Below are 23,560 nucleotides of genomic sequence, written 5' to 3'. Positions count from 1 at the left end.
CTGCTCCTTGAGTATCATCATTAAAAATACTAATGAGTTATCAAAAAGAGTATGCTAATGTCATTGAAGGTAAGAAATAATTTTCCTATCTCCATGAATAGTGTAAGGGGAACGGCGTTGTTATGCCCAATATGGTATGATGCAACGATTTCTTACAAATTCTGATTTGGCAATTTTTTGCCAATTATCAGTATTTTATTTGAGAGGGAGTAATTCTAGGAAACTTTCGAAGCTGTTTTACACATGAGTATAATAATGGATAAATAAAATTGAAACTAAATTGTTTCAAAGAACTTTATTTAAATTTTTATTAAAATAAAAAATCTATTTTGTATTATTAGTGAAGACTTAAATTTAATTTAATCAGAAATGGCGAAACAACAGAGAAAAATTCCTTTTACGATCATTAAGCTCAAATAAAACCTAAAATAATATTGGCAAACTTCCTACAAACAGCTGAATACCTTAAAAATTCCATACTTGGAAATAAAAATAAACAAGTAATATTTTCCATTTGGCATCTAAAAAACATTATGTTTTTATACTATAAATGTTTCCAGAATGTTCTTTAGCGTCTTTATGAGGTTTGCAAATGCCTCCTTTTAAGCATCTGGAAAATGGCTGATATAAACATTAGGCTGCGCAAAATCCCAGCTTGCTTCCTAATAGCTTTTATATGCATAATCATACTTTAAATGAGACTACAGTTAGGTCTACCTGTAATTACAAACATAACTTGGGGTAATGTCTTGCAATTTTAATGTAACTCGAAGAATTATTCTTTTGTCATAGTTTTTAAAATAATACTGTCATTTTAAATTTGTAAAAAGCTTATTATTCCTTATAGAATAGCTTTCAAAACGATGCACTATTTATTTACTACATTTAAGATCAGACATGTTTTTTAAAAAGCACACTAAAATACCAAAATGCATATTTGTTTCAGGTATTTTACACTAAGCTATACATACGTATTTTGTGTGAGGGATCTATCTCTCTTTTTAGGGATGGGAGGAACGTTATGAATTTAGTTTCATAAGGTATTAATATCATTTAAAATTAATTTTTAGCTAACTCAAAGCGAACTAAATTTTAATTTTCTTCTATTACTCAGTTTATCTCACAGACGTCCTGTTGGCATGATGGTAAAGAAATCGGCTGCTGCAGCCTTAAGCTTGGATTTGAATCCCGGAGAATGCATGGGTGTTTGTAATGCATAGGTGTCCGTCCCGGGGGGGGGGGAGATTCTCCAATATCAGAAGATGATTAATTTATATTATCTATTTCTTTCTTGCATTCTAATTGTAACTGCACAATGTAGGCGAAAATTATAATATTGTTACAAATATTATTACATATGAAAATAATGTTAATGGTATATGTAAATTGTATTATTTCTTGTATAATATAACATGAGAGTTTCCAGATTGCGATGCATCGCCGGAAAAGTAGAGTTGCTGGAGTAAGTCAATTTGACATTGACGTAAATGGCTAAATCGAGAAAGTGACAGATGGCACCAAGCTGGCGATGTTTTGGGCGACTAATATTTGTCGCCTAATTTGGTGCGAAATCACCCAAAATCACCAAACATGATGACCATTTGATGACATTTTGGCACAATCTCTGTGTAAGTATAACTGCGCCGATCCCTATGTAACTGTAACTGTAACCTTCTAGCAATTTCGAGGAAGGAACAATTTCTCCACGGTCGGGACAAAACTGTACAAGACCAAAGGAGAGGATCAGTTTTCAATTCAGAGTTTCGCTGACAGTATTTTAAGATGTACTAGCTTAAACATTTGAGGGATTTTTTAACCCAGAAGAACTATTAATTTCGTTTCGGCATTTTTGGTTCACAATAAACGGCGATTCACTTTTTAAATTGTTGCCACCAAATATTAGAGCCCTGTATTATATTTAAATAAATTAAATCGTGAAAAATCTTCATAAATATATGTGTGTTTCTCGCATTGTGGTAAAACAACTGTACCTAGAGCCATCCAATTTTGAATAACGTAATCCTCCACCGAATATGGGCATATGGAAGCCCTTATTTGGATTTTTTTTATTCTCGATATTATATTTTGTAACACTTTAATGAATTTCCGATTAACAAACTCAGTGGTTTCAAAGCGAACAACGGCAACACTGTACGAAAAAAAAAATGTATCTTCAGCGCGTGCTCATTTTAAAATTATTTTGCGATACTGCTGTGGAACTGAATTTTGTAGTTTTAAGTGCAAAGAACATGATATTTAATAGATAAAGGTAATACACAAAACGTTAAAAATGTCCCTTTGGGTGCATTTTTTTGTTTTCCAAAGGGGCAATTTGCCCCGAAGAACTTTAATTCTGTTTTGGCATTTTGCACTGAAATGTCGGTTGATTGTTGCCACCAAATATTAGAGCTCTGCATTATATTTAAAGAAATTAAATAATGAATAATCTGCATAAATGTATGTATTTTTCTCGCATTGTGATAAAACAACTGTACCTAGGGCCATCAAATTTTGAATAACATACGTTTCCACCCGAATATAGGCATCTGGAAGCCCAAATTTGGAATTTGGAATTCATTTTATTATCTGTCTCATATTTTGTAAAACATGAAAGAATTTTTGAATAACAAACTCAACGATTTAAAAGCGAGCAATAGCAACACTGTACAAAAAAAAAAAAAAAAAAAAAAAAAAAAAACATTTCTATCTCCAGCTCGCGAGACTGTGCATCGAAAATTCTAAAGATACGCTCATTTAAAATATTTTTTTGCAATATTGCTGTTCAACTGAATTTTATGATTTAAGTTCGATGAACATGATATTTAATAAATAAAGGTAACATAGAAAACGCTAAAAAAGCCCCTTTGGACGTACTGTAAAGTCTGAAAGATTTCAGGTTTTTATATTTTTTTAAGTAATTATTATTTATTTTCCTGATTTTAATCTCAATTTTAGTTATGGTAACATAGTAAGTTTTTGCATTGTATTTTTAAAATATTTTTAAACGGTTATGGATTTATTTTCTGTCCCCGGAATTGATATTACATTTTAAAGTTATGATATCAAAACTAGATTTTTTTTTTTTTTTTTTTTTTTTTTTTTTTTTTTGTAATGCTTGTGTTTAACATTCTTAGTAGTTCATGAAGTGGTAACCACTGACTGTGTTATTCTGAGAAGAGCTGTACTAGTAGGTTTGCATGAAAAAGTTCCAGTATTTATAGTACGCATTTAGGGAAAAATAAATTTCTTCAAGCTATCATCGGTTTTGTGTCCATTCAATCCATTATGACCTCATACGCAAGAAACACGTGCACGCAAATGCCATTTACTTCAATATCACAATATGTTAGCACTGTTTCTGTTACATTCTGCATTGTGCATTTGACTGGTTTCGGCTTGCGTCATATGTTTCATGGTTCAGGTCCTATTGTTCAACATATTTTCTTGCAGTACATTTTATTCTGTTACATTTTAGTTTGCTTGTATGTACATTTATTGTTATTTACTAAGTTATTAGAATAGTATTAGATCTTAGATTAGTATTATACTTTGACCTCGGCACATATACTTGCTGGTGTAATATTAGTTTTTGGACGCATCCATAGGCAATTAATTTTTATGCCTGTCTGATACGCCATTTTGGCTTTTGATGTTTGGCACTGTTAGTGAGGCATGTTAGCTGTGTGCTCACATGCTGATAAATGGGGTAAACGGGGTATTCTCTATCAGAATTGGAGCGGAGCTGGGCAACTTCATAATGTCATGCATTTGATGCCTAAAGCCAAAAAAGCCAAAGCCAACGACTGGCGCAGATTTTGTCTCTCGGTCAGAATAAAATTGCCGGTATACCACTTTTGGTATAGGGCATGTGCAAAATGTTTTCGCAAAAAGCGTCTAGTTTTAATATTAGATTATGTATATGCTTTGACAGTTATTTTAGAATATTTTCAAGCCACTACAAAGTTAATGGAATCATAACAGTGACTAACCCACGAAGATCTACTTAATATCTGGTCTTAATAGCACAGCTTTATGTAAAAATCGTGCAGCCTGACGTAAATTTGTATTTTAAGAGATTGAATTCATTTTAAAACTTAAAGCCTTCCAAATATGAAGAAATGATGCTTTAGTATCATTTCAAAAATAAGTTTCCATGTATTTCAAATCTTTTTACGATTTTAAAATATGTGCATAATTTTAAAAGATAAAAAACATAATTTGAGAAACGTAAATGGCAAAATCGGTTGCAAAACTTTCCTTCCAAACTCTAATATCATAAAGAATATTTATTCAATAAAGAGAAAATGTGTTTAGTTTGCGATTTCCTTCGGCGAAACTAGCAGATTAAAATCTGCGTTAAAGCAAGAAAATAATAAATTAAGAATTTTAAAAGTTGATTTGAATAAAAGGGGGAAGAACATAGTTTTTTTCCCAAGGGAATGAAATTTTACGGTTTAAAAGTTATACGTAGATACTAATGTTATTATATAATCTATGTTTATTTTTTCGTTTTCAAAACCATCAGATGTCGTTAGATAATCTTGTATATTTTAATTTCGCAGTTTAAAAACATCGTCATCGAAAATATCGTGGTAAAAAATAAAGTACCTTCAAATCATCGCATGACGATAATATTGCAGACATGCGTTTTTCAGGCTTTAATAATTGTGAAAGGATACTCACATGATGATTTGTGAGCGCAATCTGGAAAGAAAGATAATTTTTACTTTCATATTTTTATTAGCAGAAAATATAACAGATAAAGCAACAAACGCACATTTAGGACACATTTACTGTCAAGCTGCCAAAATGGAAAATTGATTTATAAATACATTGCTTCTGCCATACTGATTTCTTTTACAAAAAATAAATGTGAGAGATATACATAACAGAGAATTAAGCTTTAAAATTAATTTCCTTCTTTTACTGTTTGTTAAAAGAAATAAAAATCTTATGTTCTGTTTCTCTTCTTTGTATTCCAAAGCAGTCGAAGGAGGTTCCAGTGGAAAGCTCCAGCGAGCCATGTCCTGTGACAGCGTCTGCTCCGACACTTCGGTTGTACTGGACACCCTGGAGTCCCCTCAACACAATGGAGAACTCGATATCACATTAGAATATTCTAGGTTAGTGATAACTTATTTGAAATATTAATATAAATTACTTTGGTAAAAATACCTAAGAGTTTTGAAACAGAAACCTTTGGCTCCATAGATTTGTAACATTACCTTGTAAAGTTAAATACCATGTAATACTATCTTAATCGCATTTCGATGTTAAATTTGCCACGCAAAACCATAAAGCATATGGCTATTTGTTTACGAAGAGCTGTCCTATTGCACAAAAAGTTTTAATGACCTGCCTCTAAGGGCTTCGTTAGCAGTTCAGGGGATATTAATACACCATCATGCAATAGTATTGTTATTGTGGGAAACGGAAGATTCGATACTAGGGTGAATGGTTTAAACAATGCAGTTCAGTGGTTTAAACAATGCAATTCAATGGCATGAATGGCTTAAGCAATGCGTGCCACAAGCGACTGTAAACATTTCAAAGAATACGCTACAGAGAATAAGGATGAACTTCCGAAATCGATCCAGTAGTAAGAGCGTTAATTAGCGGAGTGAGGTCCATCAAATCAGTTTGATGGAGACCATTTTAAAGATTTAGTTTTTGAACAGACGTATAGGCTCCAAAAGGGAGTGACTTTGCTTTTTGTTATAAATGTCCTTTCTTTATAGATCAAAAACCTCCCATTGGAAGTTCATTGGTGTGCACAGTAATGTATGTTTATTTTTTCGCTTTCAAAACTATCAGGTGTTGTTAGATAATCCTGTATATTTTAGACGTCAGTCGAAAACATCGCGGACGAAAACGTCGCGGAGAAAACAATGCAAGGTGAAAATGTCGTCGCACAAAACATCGTGGGAGTAAAGAAAGCAAACCATGCGTCACTTCAAACCGTGCCTAGAGATGTTCAATGTACTCCTCAGGCGATGGAGGCGCATCCGGAGAGCGACCAAGCAAGAGATTACAAGGCAGAAGAAAGTCACGACAGAACGGTGTCAGCCGATAACATCGCAGAGAAAACAACGCAAGGCTAAAACGTTGTGCTACAAGACATCGCAGTTCTAAAACATCGTGGTACAAAATATCGTCGTCGAAAATAAAGCGGTTCAAAAATTTCGCAGTTTAAAAACGTCGTCGAAAATATCGTGGTAAAAAAAATAAAGTACCCTTCAAATCATCGCATGACGACAACATTGCAGACATGCGTTTTTCAGGCTTTCATAATTGTGAAAGGATTCTCACATGATCATTTGTGAGCGCAAGATGGAAAGAAGGATAATTTTTACTTTCATATTTTTATTAACTAATAAATATTTGCTGAAAATGCAAAATGGAAACTCAAGCATAAAAAATTAATGCAACTTATAGCATTTAATAGAATTTTAAACTGATGTAATTAACTAACAAAGGTCATTAATAAAAAATTTTTATAAAGTTTTACTGGTAATTTTTCATGTAAAGCATAATCTAAGAAAGATTAGAAAAAAGAAGATAAGTAACTGCATGCCCTTATCTATACAAAATTGCTGAGTTAATTATGAGATTGTTTTATTCACTTTTGTTAATCTGATACTCTTATAGAGAAAATTATTTGATTTGGTTTAAGTTTCTTGTTTTCTTTTTTATAAATTTATTAGGTAATAGAAAATATGAAAGTAAAAATTATCCTTCTTTCCATCTTGTGCTCACAAATCATCATGCAAATATGCATTTACAGTTATTAAAGCCCGAAAAACACATGTCTATGACTTTATCGTCATACAATGATTTGTAGGTAAATTTATAAATTGTACAACAATTTTTTACAACAATGTTTTCGACAACGATGTTTTTAAACTGCAAAGTTTTTGAACCGCTTTATTTTCGACAGCGATATTTTGTACCACGATGTTTTAGAACTGCAATGTTTTTTCTTTGTTTTATTTTCTCCCATGATGTTTTGTGCCACAACGCTTTCGCCTTTCGTTGTTTTCTCCGCGACGTTTTCGTCTGCGATATTTTTACCGCAATGTTTTTGGCTGTAACTATATTTTAACGTAAAGGAAGAAGAATACCTTTATAAAGCATATTTCTTAAAGCTGTATACTAAAAAGAAACTTAGACATGTTTTGAAATTAAGTACAGAAGCATACCAGTGTCAAACCTATCAGCATATCAGTGTGATAACTGTATTCATACTCATTCATTCATGGAAAAGGAGCATTAGCGTAGTGGCATCTATCGAGGAAATTAGTACCGAAATTTAATAATTTCAGCTATTAACTCTTAAAAATGGAATATTAATTTTTTTTAATTTTTGAGTGATTACCATTTATATAATATAGTTATTAACTTTAATTTGATATTTAACTTTTAGAGTATTATGTGAAATGACTAAAACTTTTTCAAATATCTTTTAAAATTACTTCTTAACTAAACGAAAATTTAAATTTAGTGGAAACAGCAATCTTACTTAAAAGGCGTAATTTTTGTATAAAACTGTATTTATTTCGAGAAGGATTATACAGAGATCCCTCTTCTTCGGGAACAGCAAATAATTGGGCCAAGTGGGAAGGTGTGACGATTGTATTTATTTCGAAAGCAATAGGCGGAGCAAACCGAGCACGAGTGTAGCACGAGAGGAAAATAGTAATGAAACGTGATAAATTAAAATATTAGAATTCTAAAAGCATTAGTGAGGATTAAATTGGAATTAATATTATTAATTAAAGGCTACAGAAATTTTTATGAATGTGAAAGGATTCAAAGAAATTTAATTAACCAACTTTAAGAGGCTTTACGGATAATTCTAGCAGAAACAGAGTAATTCAATATTATGAATTACATTCGCGCGCGTCCTCTTCCATCTCAAGCAAAAATTTATTATTAATGAGCATCCAGAAGATGTTAAAATGGCATTCTAAACTTTAAAATTTAATTATTCTTTTTTTAAATTATTAACAAGTTTGCTTGATTTTCAATACCCGTTAATATTAATGTATTCATTATTCATAAATTGTTATTATTAATGTATTATTGTAAATTTAGATGTCATTATAAATTGTAAATTGCAGTGATTTGAATTAATTTATTTTACTTCGCACTTAAATTGTAACTATTTTTAAATAACGAAATTTAGAAATTATCCGAGTATTTCATTAATTTTATATTTCTTTAAGTTTATGTGAAAGCATGTATTCCTTGAGACGTTTTTATAAATAAGTACCGCTTCGAAATGAAATGGTTTATTCAGGCTTTATTAAAAATTGTCGTGATAAGCGAAATAAACTTATTCAATTGTTTAGATTCATTGTTTCTCGATTAAATGACAGCATACGTTAATAAGATAAAAAACTGTTCTGATCTCACGAAATCTATTCCCTTTCTATTAATAAGCAAAAACTTAATGGGATGATTTTGTCATTTGTCGTTTTCTCGTAAATCTTTTTCAATAATCCGGCTTAACTGAACACTGTTTTTAAATCAAATACTTATTGACTAGAAATTAAATTCTTTATTTTACTTGTCATAAGCCCCGCATTTGCTTTTCTTTGTGAAATTCAATTATTTTTACGGCACATAAGAAGGCAAAAAGAAATAGGTTAACTCTTGCATTTGTTTATATATACGCAGTACGATAAATTAAATATTATTTTATCTAGCTAAAATGACAGTGTACTTTACTTAATTACGTGAAATATATGTCTTAGTAATTCTTTAAAGTACTGAATATTTGTTTACATCTCTTTATTCCTCTTAAATCGCTGAGTTTATTGATTCATTTAAAATATAAGTAAGTATATTACGCTCCGCGGAGTGACAACATGTTGCTTCTAAATCACTAATTTTGTTAATCAGAATTTCATCAAGTCACATGGAAAGAAATTTAGAATCCAGAATTCCGGCTTCAAACTGCACATGTTCAGGTGAAGCACTATGCGTGTTCAAATTTTGTGGCTCGAAGTGCTGCTATTTTTTCACAATGGGAGGAACAGCATGCATTAATGCTAGCAGGCAAACAGACAGACAGATTCTTCACTATTTACTATCAGAGTTAAGCACATTTTATTTTCTTCATAGTTAAATCTTTTCCTGTTTTAAATTTACATAAACATCTAGGTATCTAGGATCTTCACTGAAGTCATGAAGTCAAATTAAAGACTTTCCATTTTACTCATGTCACAGTCTTTGTCAACTCATCATCTCTTTGAAGTGCATAAAAGATATAATATTTTGGTACTTTTCCGTTTCGCCGGCGCAAATCTCGCCAAGCAGACTTTATTGGCGATAACATACAGTATACACATAAAAAATATTTAAAAAAATGTTAGTTCTAAGAATTCTTTTTTTGAAGGCATAAACATTTTAATATCGCTTAAAATTTTATAAAAAGCCGATAAATAAAGACAATAAATTTGTAAAAAGACATTAATTTAAGAATTTACTACGCTTTCATGGTTCAACATCCTGATTCGCCGGTTCATATCACGTGACCCCAAGCGATCTCATCTCACGTAAACTACTCTCTACAAAAATCTAATGCTCTCAGTAATTATCTACATTAATTTCAAGTTAAATCTTAATTTGGAACACAAGTTTAAATGCAAGAAATATTTCAATTCCAACGAATAGCTTACTCAGAAATTATGTAAAACTGCAGTGCTTTACTTCGCTAATGCATTCTCATTAGAATTGATGAATTTAAGCCTCGACTTTACCTTTTCTATATTTTCGGCTTCGAGTAAGCGCTGTGATTGCATCCTAATTGACTTAATTGCCGAAAATGGCCTTGGACATAAAACTGAACTATCTGATAAAAATTCTATGTAATTATATGTCAGTATTGAAACAATCAATCTGATAAGAAAAAGCTGCGACTTGTTTTGAAAATGAGGCGTAAAAGGTTACCAGCGAGAATATTCCGTTTGGCATCGGTTGTACCATTATTAGCGGCTTTATCGCTTGCGCCGGCAAAACGGAAAAGTACCAATATTTTTCTTTAATCTTTAGTCATGTATTAAATACATTATATCTAAAACATCAGCGTTATAAAACGTTGTTAAAATAACATTTATTCATTTACCCAAACTTATTTTCATATTAAGAGTATTAGTTAAGAATATATTTCTGCTTTTAAACACCAAAGGAAAAAACTTCGCGATATTTACTGCTCTGTTGCTTTCTTTCCGCGAAAACTTTGTTATTAGCCTTTGATCGCTGAAAAAATTTCGAAAGTCTTATACTGCGCCAAAAAAACAACAACAACAATAATAATAATAATAACAATAATAATAATAATAATAATAATAAATTAATAAATAAATAAAAAGGGGGACGCGTTTCGCGTTTTACTGAACCGATTTGACGAAATTCAAATTGCGTTTTTCATGTCTTTCATGTCTCGAAAGCGCGACTTACGATATATATTAGATTTATATATAGCATTGTTCTAATATAGGTATTTTGACACAAAATCGGACGTTTTCTGAAATGACATGCCAATATTTTTTCCATATTCCGATTCTACGGTTCAAATTAAGCCCAAATATTAAATTTTCTAAAATTTACTGTGACATTTAAGGAGAAATTAAAAAAATTCTCTTGGCACATTTTTTCAGTTTGCGCCAAGTTGGCGAACTCCTTAATATATGGCAACCTATTTTCTTTTCTCTTTTTACAATGTGGATACAATGTAATCTTCCACTGAATATGGGCTTCTGGAAGCCCGAATTTGGAATTTGAAATTTGTTTTATCATCGATTTCATATTTTGTATTACTTCAACGAATTTTTTATTAACAATCTCAATGATTTCATAGCGAGCAATGGCAATACTGTACGGAGGAAAAAAAATTATCTCCAGCGCGCGATACTATATATCGGAAATTTTAAAGTAAAACCCTAAAATCTGAAAGCTGTCAGATATTTTTATTGCAAATTTGACTTTGCCAAAACATAAATGTTTGCGTTATTTAAAATACTTCTGTTATTGGAAGTATATGACTAAGACTAGCATTTCGAAAATAAAGTTGTGTAGGGACTTCGTAATAACTCCGAAATAAAGTTGCAAATTAAAGTGGGCCAAAGTTCTTACCCGTATAGTATATATATATATAGAGAGAGAGAGACATACATATACACAAATATATATGTAGAATTAGTACTTACTGTCTAGGAATATGATGTCTGTAAACTTACTTCTTTTGTTGCTGTCTAGGGGCTAATAAACTAGTCCAATTTACAAATAACTTGAATATTTAATGGAAACATGAATAGTTGCTACAAACTACAAAATTATTACATGTGTAGAAGGATGAATTTACATAGATGATATTTACAGATAAAGGGAATCGACCGTCTTTTACATCTTTCAGTCGCATCATTGTCTTAATGGCGGAATCGTCTGACTTCTATCATTGGAAACGTAAAAGATTTATTCTCACAGCTTGTCGCGTCATCCGATTATAATGAACGATGCCATCCCACATATATATATATATATATATATATATATATATATATATTGTCGATTGCTATAAAAAAGAAAGTGCACAAAAAGATATTATAGCTGTCCCATATACAAAATTTGACGTCTCGTGGAAAAATGGTAGCCATTGCTTCAAGAGGTTGGACTTGTGTCTCTTGGTCCGCGAAAGGTATTTCATTTTCTTTCTACCACCCGGAGGAGGCATTCTCCTATTCTCCACCTCTACGGGTTACAGGTTCCTACATAACTGAGAACCTGCCATTTTTAGAGGAGTGAAAATTAATGAAGATGGTACCAGATCCTATAGAACTTGTAGAAACTGTCCCGAAATATAGCTATCTCCAAAACACAGCTTCACCTAGCAGCAATACTTGCAGCTCTGCAAAACTTTGGGGGAATTCCTTTCCAGGGAGAACTGTATAGTGAAAAGATTGTGGAACTGGCAAAAAGCTGTGATTTCCACGCATGGATCCATATGACTTGTCGAAAGACACGACAACAACCAACCAACCATATACAAAATTTCGTCGTTCTACAGCATTTTTGAGTCATGTGAGATACACACACATATTCGTACGTACAGATGTCACGAAAAAAATCCTTTTTGACACCATTTTAAATCCATCTTGAGAAAAGCAGTCCTTTATGTTGTACGTATAAACATTGCGGAAAAGAATCAAATGAATTCGGGAAGGGTCAAAATGGATATTTCCGTTACAATATGATACCTGAAAATTTTTCGCGATTACAGTTACTTCCTATAGTTTGTACAAGGAAGTAAAAAAGATCAATGAACTTATTTTAAACGAAATTTATGAAATATTTTTTCCATTAATTAGCTAAGACTGAGCACGTGCATATAACCTCTCACAACCCTTTTCGGCGGGTTATTGACTGAGCTTGCGTAAAAGGGTCCCTTCAAAAAATCATGTTTAGCGAAAATTCTGATAAATTTTAAAACCTTCTGCATAACGTGCGTGATACTACTTACCGGTTACAACTAGCCCGTGGTTTTCCACTTAGGAATTTCACTTTAGTTTACGACTAGGAATTTCCTTTCACTAATAACTAATGTTTAATCAGCATGAAAGTTAAATGTCAAGCTAATTGATGAGAGGCAAAATAAAGAATTGATTTTCGGAGCAATAAAATAAGTCTTCTGCAAAATTAAACGAAATATTTGAAAATTTTAACCTTTTTGGTACATAAATTCACTTCCCGGAGAAACAAAAAACAATAGTAACAAATATTGAATACCTGATATAACAACAGACTGTTATGAGACCCATTTAGTTCAAAATGTTTGTTATTAATTTCTTGATTTTTATTTTATCAGTGTGATCCCAATCGATAGATCCCGGTTGCAGCTATTGTTAGGGAGGGATAAAAGGTGTGTTTTTAACCTTCTATCTCCACAAAACTTCTTTAGAAAAGTTCTATAATAAAGCATTTGATTTCTCAGGAAAGTTTTTTCCCACATATATATATATTTTTTTTTTTTTGGTTGTTTGTTTTTTTTTTTATTCATTTTTTAAATTTTTTTTTCTGTTGTCGTGTGGTATTTCATCTCTCAGTAAATATTGTGATGTCATGAAATTTAAAAAAAAATTCCTACTTTTATTTCCCACTTCACATCTTAATAAACTCAGAAGCCTTAGTAAAGTAAATACTAAAAATTTCCCTTAGGGCATTCAATATCCATGTAGCCACTTTCGTCCTCTTGCCAGACGTTTCATTGCCGCTGGCTATGTTACTTATCAAATATTACGTCTGAAAAATGTCAACAATGAATGATGAAAACATTGCGGCACTGCAGAGGTGTCGTATGTTATTAGAAGTACTTAGATTCTCTGTTGTTAAGTTCAATTTCCTAATAATAAATTTTCTTATCCAGTCAGCCTTAAATATCTGTTGTTTGATATTTTATTTCTCAAGGCATTTATAACTTTCTTTGTCAGTGTTCTGTAATAGTTATCAATCATATTTATGTTTAAGAACACGAAATTTATGTCAGAAAGAGGGTATAAATACATCTTTTATAACTAATCAGTGTTGTTGGTCCCTTAATCACTATCTTAAATTTAGTTTCCCTGTAATTATCCGAAATATTGCTTCCGTCGATGAAATAGGTTTATCTTGAAACCTCTCACATACATCAAAAGTTCTGAATATTTCAATATCAGTCTTTTCCCGTACGATGAAAAAAGTTTTCAAAAGTCGTGTTTCATTAATTATACTGATTGTCATATAAGTTGATAAATTGCACAGCAGTTTCTTTTTTGTTAAATGTTTACTCTTATTTTTTCTACATAAATGACGTATTTCTGCCCTTTCAGAGCAAAATATTTTTGCTTCATATAGAAAGGAGATTTCATGGTTAATACTCTCTAAATGCAAAAACTTTTCTACTGAATCAACATCAATCCAAAATTGAATTTTCTCTAAATTCAACTTTCATACTGAAGAGAGAACTTCCGACTGTTAAAAATAAAATTATCATGTGCTTTAATGGATCTTTGGCGATCATGCGTTTGCCAATTGTCTGATATCTTTTTCCCGGCAGGCCTTAAGAGAAAAGTTTATGTTAAAACTTTTAGAATTCTGAATGTAACGTATACACTTTTTGCTTACTAGGTTTAATTTATTTTTTATTGGATTACCTGATTAATTATGCTTGGTTTATAATTCAGTCTAATATATTTATGTATGAGATGTATTATGAATTAAAATTAGAAAAACTTTAACAGTTTGCTCTTCATGCGAGAATCTTGTATATTTCTTTAGTGTAATAATATTATTTTTTTCACCGACTATTAGTGTTGCATTAACAGTTGCATTTAGCATTCAAGTCTTGCCATTCTCCCAGTGGATTAGGTTCACTGAACACTGAAAATTTGAAGTTGTAGGAAGTAGTAGTTTAACTTTGTTAGGAAGTAGTAGGAATCTTCATACATAGGTTCGAATCCTAACGTAAGGGTTACTTTATGGGTATATTCCTGATTTTTCCTCATAAGTACTCTGAGTATATGAGCCACTTTCCTTAGAAAGTCTTCTACGAACTTAATCCTTTCTCCTAAGTAGAAAACACTCATATGCTTTATCCTATTAAAGTAAACAAACAATTCATCTATCAAATTGTTTGACACTTATTTTAAGTTATGTTGTTCTTTATTTGTTTCTTAAGAATTTAAACGTTTTTATCATAATTTTTTAATATTCACATTTTGTTTTTCAAAGAGGGGGTAATAGGATTGTTTCTTTCTTTTTACAAATTTTTTTGTTTATTTAAATACACCATTCCTAATAGCACAGAATTTCTTCTCCCCTCCTCGCTTTAACATTTTGAACCCAAAATGCCCGAAACGGCCTTTCATTCAAACGACCACAACCGCCCAAAACGGCCGAAATTGCAATGCTCTTTTTTTTTTTTTTTCCCTTCCCTAATGTATGCGGATGCAGTTTCCCCAAAGGCATTGTATATTGCAGCTAGCCTGTCCTAAAAGGTTAATGGAAGCTTCTTTGTTAGGAAGTAGTAGGAATCTTCATACATCTTTGTGCTTTAATGGATGGAAAAGGAGCAAGCGAACGGGACGGTTAATGGGCGGGGACGGGCGCTTCGGCATTTTAAGCATACTTGTCAGTGAAGGCTTCGCTTTCTAAGGGTTAAAGAAAACTAGTATCAGATTCCCTCAAAATGCGTTGAGATTTTCTAATTTACTTGGCTTGAAGTTTTCCTAATTTCCAAACTGATACAATACCTTGAATACCTGATGTTTTATCAATAGGAAAAAAATAAATAGTCATTCATTTATTGGAAGTAAACCTAGCAGATTAGAAGCTATAATGTTAACATAAAGAAAGTTACTCAGCTCTGATTGTTTCTGAATTCCTTCTACTTAAAACTACTAATAAAACTTCTACTAAATATTAAAGTAGTTTAAAATCTCCTAACGCGTGTGTTTTTCTCCTTATTTTTAGCACAAGGTTCTGAAAATTATTAACGTAATGAAATATGCATTTGTAGCGCGCACGTGAGTAAGTGGCTTCTTCCTACAATCAAATATATGTTTTCACAATTCCGTATATTTTTCAGAGCTTAAGTTTGCCTCTTAGCTGATTAACTGCTGCTATAGTATTATTATTCACAAAAAGGTATATACATTTTTTTCCATGTTCTTTTCATGTGTCTGCGTATACAGTGAGTAGAAAAAAGCAAGTCGATATCCTTATAACAAATTGAGGATGGCTTTCTGGCTAATTATAAGTACCTCTACAAACCGCTCACCCTCAAACCTTACCTTACTGCCATGGAGACTTGCCATAGTAAGGTAACGTCCTTAATGTAAATAAAAGCGAGAATAACAGACATACTATAAGGTATTTCTCTCACGTTATTAGCATGCCTCACGTTATTAGCATGCCTCACGTTATTAGCATGCTTCACGTTATTAGCGTGGTGTAGTGGTCAGCACGCTGGGCGCGTATTCCAGAGGTCTGTGGTTCGAACGCGTTGCTCATTTTTCGCATCTCTTGCTTCCAAAAAATCCTAATCTCTCTACAGTGGCCCCCGAACTAAAAAGGTGGTGGACGATGATTCTCCTCACCCAGGATTTGGCGAATGGGTCCCCTAAAAGAACCCCAGTCGCCCTTTAAAAGGTGGAGTATATAAGGTCTTTCTCCCGCCTTCTTAGCGAGCTTTAGTGGTGTAGTGGTCAGCACACTCAGCGCGTAGTTGAGAGGTTCGATTCCCGGCGAAGTCATTGTTAATGTTTCACCTTTCCTTCTCCAAAAATACCTAATGTCTCTAAAGTGGCGCCCGAACTAAGAAGGTTGTTGGATAATGATTCTTCTCACCCAGGATTTGGCGATTGGGTCCCCTAAAAACCCCAGTCGTCCTTTAAAAGAGGGAGTATATAAGGTATTTCTCCCACGTTCTTGGCGTGCCTTTGTGGTGTGGTGGTCTGCACACTGGGCCGATATACCAGATGTCTGCGGTTCGATTCCCGGTGAAGGTGGACGTAATTTTTCATATTTCCTGCTTTAAAAAAAAAGACTAATGTGTCATCAGTACAAAATGTAAAATATTAACCTTATTTCTCGCCATCGGCAACAAAAAATAATACGAACACTAAATTTACGTCTCCTTGACTCATAGCTACTGGATGGAATATATAAAAGTTTAACTGGCTGCATCACAAGTGTTGCTACTGGAATCTACATTTATCAACTGAGTCGGATAGCCTAATTTACTAACTTCACACTTACATAAACGTGCCGAATGTTCGGCATTTATTTAAATATAACAGGGGCTATCGTTAATCAAGTTACACGGCGATAGCAGCAACCAAGATCTCTAACACAAATCATGTCGGCTGAGATTGTTTCTCTAAATTTAAACTTTGCCGTTTACCGTAAAATCTGCATAAATCTCTGGATTGAACGAATATGTGGCGAAATGTAGCATAAAAGGAAGCCTTAAAAATATATTTTAACTGTTACTTAAAATGTTACTTATTAAGTGATAAATACGGTGAAAGGAACGCTTAGATGAAGAGATACAAGATTCTGATAAGCTGAAGATTCTGATAAGGATAAGATGAGTTAGGAAGGAACTTTCTAATTTTAGTCAATGGTTTCTTTTACACGATGATGCACCATACGACACTGTCTGTACAACAATTATCTTGCTAAATATTTAGATCCAGTGATAAATCACCTACCACATTCTCGCGACTTATCGTCAGCTAATATTTTTTCTTTTCCCGAAGCTTATGATGACCATGAAAAGACAGAGAATGAAAACGTTTCAGATATTAAATCAAATGTGCCGCTTATTTTCTAAATGTTAGTTCCTAAACAGTGTTTCGATAGCTTTAAGAAACGTTGGAAAAATCGTACAGATTCTTCTGGATTATTTAAATTATTTTAAAGGAGGTAAATGTATTTGAAGGTTACTAATCTTTCCTTTTTACTTCCTTGTACGAAGTAAAAAGGAAGTATTGTAATCGCGAAAAGTTTCAGGCAGCATATTTCAACGAAAATATCCATTTTGACCCCTATCGAATGCAATTTAACGATGTTTTTGCGTGATATCTGTACATAAGAAGAGAAAAAAAGACTCGTTTCCTCCAAAAAAATTATAAAACTTCTTTAAAATTAATTCTGAAGAGAATGTTTCGTGGAACGTATGTACGTACGTGCATGCGTACGTACGTACGTACGTATCTCGCATAACTCAAAAACGAGTAGCCTCAGAATGTTGAAATTTTGTATATAGGACTATTATAAAGGACTATTATAACATGTAGATGTGCACCTCGTATTTTGGTTGCAATCGGCCGCGCCAAACGTATATAATTATATTTATATATATATCCACTCTATTACCTGGCTCAGTGATCTCAGTTTCTTTACTGTTATATGTTTGTAAATTGTATATTTTTTGCTTTAAAAAGGATTAAATTATGTTGTTTTTATCTTCCGGTTACGGGTTTTATGCCTTTAGTAAATCTGTATGCAATATTTTTAGAATTATCAACAATTTTAAAGTTGTTTAAGTGCCCCTAAGCCTTTTGTTTGACTGCGACCATTGATTGTTTACATTTGAAACAGCAGACTAGTGGATTTGCTGCCAATCTAGAGAAACTTAGCTTCGCAATAACAAAGAGAACGTCTTCATTTATTATTGCCAATTAAATCATGCTTAATCCTCTCTGGAATTTTTTCGAGGAAACAATTGTTTAAGATTTACTTCGTAGTTTTTAATATAGATATTTTGAGTTTTTATGTATTTTTGCCTTCTCGCGAAGTGAGAAATGAATTAATTGAATGAGAAATACTCAATTGTCTGTGAAAGACTGTTTTTTTTTTTTTTTTTTTTTTTTTTTTTTTTTTTTGTTTCCTTAATTTCTTTTATACATCATTCTAGCTTTATTAAAGTCTTTGAATAGAACATATGGCAACGATTAGATAATTCTATTCTTTAAATGATATAAATTTTGTGCATTATGAGTTATAATATGAACGAAATATAATACTGTTAAGTGTATCTAGCGCCAGAGTGTCGCTATGGTAAACAAATACTAGAGTGAATTTTAAAGAATGCATTTATTCTATTGTGGTTTATGCACTGTCGGCGAAGTAGATTTAATTGAATCTAATAAGTTGAAATGAAATGCAAGAAAAAATGTGTATAATTTAATATTCCGTACAAGGAAGTCATGTGGTGTACACATCAGATTTTTTATAAGAAATTATTCAGTTATTCTATGGACTCACTTTATACCAAGTGCTGGGATTTTCATTTATTTTGGTCAAATATTATTAGATAAGTGTTAATGTTTAATTAACATCAAATTTAAATATACTAAACTAAACCTAAAATCCCAAAATAATAAAACTATTTTCAAAACAATAAAAGAAGTCTCTTGTGTGGAAGAAATGATTAAGAATTTAATTAATTTTCTCAGTTTTTAAGTATCTATGTTCACTGTCTGGAGGATACAAGAATTCCTGAAAAATCTGGCAGCGACAGATTGGTATTATACAAAAGTTAGCGAAAAAAAGTTAATTAATGGATTAATTTCTTTATTTTATTATTCTTTTTTATTCTTTCCTTTGGTGTAACATATCTCGGTATTGGCGGGTGCAGTTATTATTTGGTAAAAATTAATTTATTTTAATTTTATTATCTCCAAAACCATTTTTTGAAATTATAATAAGGTATTTTATATTTAAGTAACCTTTTTTGAACGTAGCGTATATTTATTTCATTTAAAAATCAGAAAGGAACGCGATTTTTTTTACTTCCTGAATGATATTTCGTCTGTCAGTAAATATTATGATGTTATGAAAATGAAGGAATATTCCACTTTCAAATCTTGTTTAAACAGGAAAGTAAACTCTAGAAATCTTCCGAAGGGCAATCAATATCTACGTGACTCTTTTTATGTTCTTCTACGAAGATTTATTGCCAGGGGATATATTACTCATCGAAACGTTATATTTCAGTAATGTCAACAAAGAGTGATGAAAACATTGCGACACGGTGACGAGGTAGCATGTAATTAAAACAGCTTGGATGCTCTGTCAAGCTCAAATTCCAAGCTATTTTATTTCTTAATAATAAACTTTTGCAATTCAAACTTTAAAGATTTTGATTTAACTTGTTGGTAAACTTTTTTTGTTAGTGTAGCTTAAAGGGCATCAGAAAATTAACAGAAAGTTTTAAATGATTCGTTGAAGAACATGAAATTTAAACAGAAAAGGACTGTGAAGAAATACTTCACCGTTGATCCCTTAACCATTCTTTTAATTTTAATTCCGCTGAAATTATCCAAAAGACTTCTTTCAACAGGAGAAATGTTTTCTTGAAGCTTTTCACAATCACCAAAATCTGTCCAGTTAATTACTTCAGGTACAGTCCCCTCGGAAAGCGTTTAAAAGGCCTTATTCCATAAGTCTTGATTCTGTTGATTATTATTTGACTTGATAGATGACTTGGTAGATAGTTGATACGTTCTTTTCTTTTCAATTATTTATTTATTTTGTTTAATCTATACAAATGAGTAATGCCTATATTGGTGTTATGTTGAGAGACTACATCTTTTATCGCTGGTTTGAAGTGTGTATGTTACCGGCAAAGTTTTAAATCCGGCATTCTGCCCAGACATTGTATATAATGCCTAAAACTAGCCGGCAGTGTGTGAAACGATTCATATTTCACACATTTCCTGGGCAGTCTATAGAATGCCAAATGACAAACAGATAAAGTATGAAATAAATTTTCCGATTCTTTTCAAAGAATCGGAGCTACATGCCAGAAGTTAACAAATAATTAAAAAGGCCAAAATGCCTACTAAGAAGAAACCACGAGACTACTTGCCGTTGAATCGCTAAGATGTGATGTTTGTGGAAAACAAAAGTACATTCATTTATCCTGTTACAGAAAGCGTCAGTACTATGCAGTATTACGTCACGAACGCTGAGTTATTTCTCGTACTTCATGAAAACTCATTTCAGTACTGGACACGGACGACGTGACAGAATGTTAAAAGAACTTTCAACCAAATACAAAAAACGTTACATGTAATGATATTGAACTGTACAGCCACCTTTGTCAGCCTTGCCATAAAAAAAAAGTATTGAAAAGGGCATTGTTGTGAAACTTTTGACTGTTTCTAATTTAATTTAACGTTAGCAGGTAGATCTTGCCGATTCCATTCTCCGCCAGATAGAAAATACAAATCTATTATACTTGATCAAGATCATCTCACTACTATTTTTTCAAATTTTGAATAACAGTTTTTATGACACTCTTTTTCAAAAATCATTTGTATTTTTGAGAAATGAAACATCTTTTAAATAATAGCCTTATCATAACTGTTTTTTCATACTTTGCCTAAGGAACATTTGTCATTCTATAGAATGCCTAGGTATTATATATAATGCCTAAGAAAAGTATGTAATAATTATCATATTTCATACAGAGCATAGGCGTTCTATAGAATGCCAGCGTTTCATACTTTGCCTAAAGAGCATTTGCCATTCTATAGAATGCCTAGGTATTATATATAATGTCTAGGAAATGTATGTAATAAATCTCATATTTCATACAGAGCCTAGGCCCTTTATAGAATGCCAGCGTTTCATACTTTGCCTAAAGAGCATTTGCCATTCTATAGAATGCCTAGGTGTTATATATAATGCCTAGGGAAAGTATATAATGATTCTCATATTTCATAATTTGCTTAAAAACGTCCGACATTATATACAATGCCTAAGCATTCTATAGAATGTCGGCGTTTCATACTTTGCCCATAACATGCGCGTTGAATGTGCAAACTGAGATTCCAGCTTATCCTGCACACAGATTTGTAGATATTTGTTAATTTGACAGTTATGTATTTCAATTTAGAGAACACCTAAAGGGTCAATTTGAACTTAATTTATGGTCTCACATTACTGTATCATGCCAGTTAGACTGCCTTAAAATTGAAGAACAATTGTATATAGTATTTTGTAGAGTCATTAGGTTATATTGATGCAAAAACGTGAAAAAGGTGCCGGGATTCGAACTCCGGACCTTCCGAATGCAAGTCGAGAGTACTTCCAGTTACACTATGAAGGCATGCGGAAAGGGGAGAGAAAATACCTTATTATTATAAAATACTTTATTATTGATATTAGACTATAACCAATATGTTTAACAATATACCATTGAACAATCATGTATGTATATATTTCACTGTACAACAGCCATATGCTTATCAATGTCAATTACCATATGTATTTCAGCCATCATATTTAAAGATAACCATTTAATAAAGATAAGGGTAGACCGCAGTGCTGAACCAATTTACCCATACGGTAGAGGGACGGTGCCCCCGTTCTCCTATCACTCACTTAACATCGTCTCAAAATACAAATACCAACATTTTTTTATTCAGATATTTTAACCAACATCTGGTTCCACGAGCGCACGCTCCTTAAACATCAAGGAAGGAAATTACAGTGGCTGTCTCTCATATATACTTCTTCAAAATAGATTTTATCTGTAAACATAAGAAACTTTTGACGTAAAAGATCTTTAAATTTCCTCAGGAAGACTATATATATATAAAAGAAACCTCATTTATTTTATTTATTTTGCCTATTAGAATACTTTACTGTAATTTTATTGGTACACTCGTTAAATGCAGTTCTATACTTATATGTGCATGCATTTTATTAAACACTTAAAGATATTATCCACATATGGAAAATAAAAAAAAAAAAAGTTTCATATCTTTTTAGAATTCTGCATGAGAAACCCCGAGGGAGCTACCTGAACGTTTTAAAAAAGATGTGATAAGAACTCAGCCAAACTGAAAGCGATACAAAATATTCGTGAAATATTTTTTATCTGAAGTTTTATAAGGTTCTCTTGGACTAATTTATAGTTCATTTTTAGAACATGCTCCTTCTGTTCACTCATATTTATGGATTCTTTATCATAATAATATAGGCTATTTCTTAAATGAATATATGTTATTCGATTCAAATAACATTAATTAAAGGAAAACGTAATTTGTTCAACCTTTTTCCAATATCATGATGAAATTAGGGGTTGTATTCTAGTTTAATACTAAATTAGGAATATAATTTGAGAAATTATTTATTATTAAAGAGTTTCTTATATTAAAATTTCAATTTTTTTATTTCATTTTGAAAACAATTATTATTTTTCAAATGTGAATATAAAATAGGATTAATTTCAACAAAGCTTTATACATTCTACGATGTTTGAAATTTTCTGTTGATCCAAATCTGAATATGAAAAACTGCGTAGTGTTTTATAAACATGCATAGTGCTTTCCCATCACACCAAAAGAAATTTAAAAAAGTTTTAACTTATATGATCCACGACTTACCACTGATATATGATATCTCACACAAATTATAAAAAGAGTTTCAAATCAAAAAAAAAAAAATTAAATATCGAAAATGCATAAAATTAAATTTTTTAATACAGTATTTTAAGTAAGCTTTTATATTGTCTTCTTTTAGCACTAAATATGTTTTCTAAAAAATAAAGGATTAAGATATTCAATGCGTTCTCGTTTAAGGAACCATAATACAAGAGAAAACTATCATACGAAGAGAAAACCATAATACAAAATTTTCTCACCTTATTTCATTACAATTACATACAAAATATTCTCTAATAAACGTATATATAAATTTACGAGATTATGTTTTAGTAAAGCAACATCAAAAAAAATTATTTCTTTCAATTTTCATTAAAAGTTGCTTAACATTTGTGTTGTTTTTCCGTTTTTTCTCCCTGGTGATTGCCGTTTCAAAAAAAAAAAAAAAAAAAAAAAAGAAAGAAATCCGCATATTACAGAGATTACGCATTTTTAGAATCCAAACTTTATAAAGAATGTAAAAAACCAAATATTTTGGAATAAAAGTTTCAGGCAACAGTTTACAATTGGAAACGAGAAATACCGTTTGCTATTTTCATATGTATTCTTTTTTCAAAATC

At 31.7% G+C, this 23,560-nt stretch overlaps 1 protein-coding gene across 1 annotated transcript in view; it reads left to right on the top strand.

Moving 5' to 3' along the window:
- Positions 1–23,560, top strand: part of LOC118190894 (synaptotagmin-12-like) — a 506,095-nt gene that overhangs the window by 405,007 nt on the left and 77,528 nt on the right. The window contains exon 4 of the mRNA XM_085824139.1: positions 4,985–5,123. Coding sequence (XP_085680265.1) covers positions 4,985–5,123 — 139 coding nt within the window. The remainder of the gene's footprint in view (positions 1–4,984; positions 5,124–23,560) is intronic.

This window comes from Stegodyphus dumicola, chromosome 9 (genome assembly GCF_044657685.1).
Source record: "Stegodyphus dumicola isolate Sdum_Otavi_A_Nest chromosome 9, ASM4465768v1".
NCBI classification, from domain to species: Eukaryota; Metazoa; Arthropoda; class Arachnida; order Araneae; family Eresidae; genus Stegodyphus; species Stegodyphus dumicola.
This window is presented reverse-complemented; position numbering and strand designations above follow the sequence as displayed.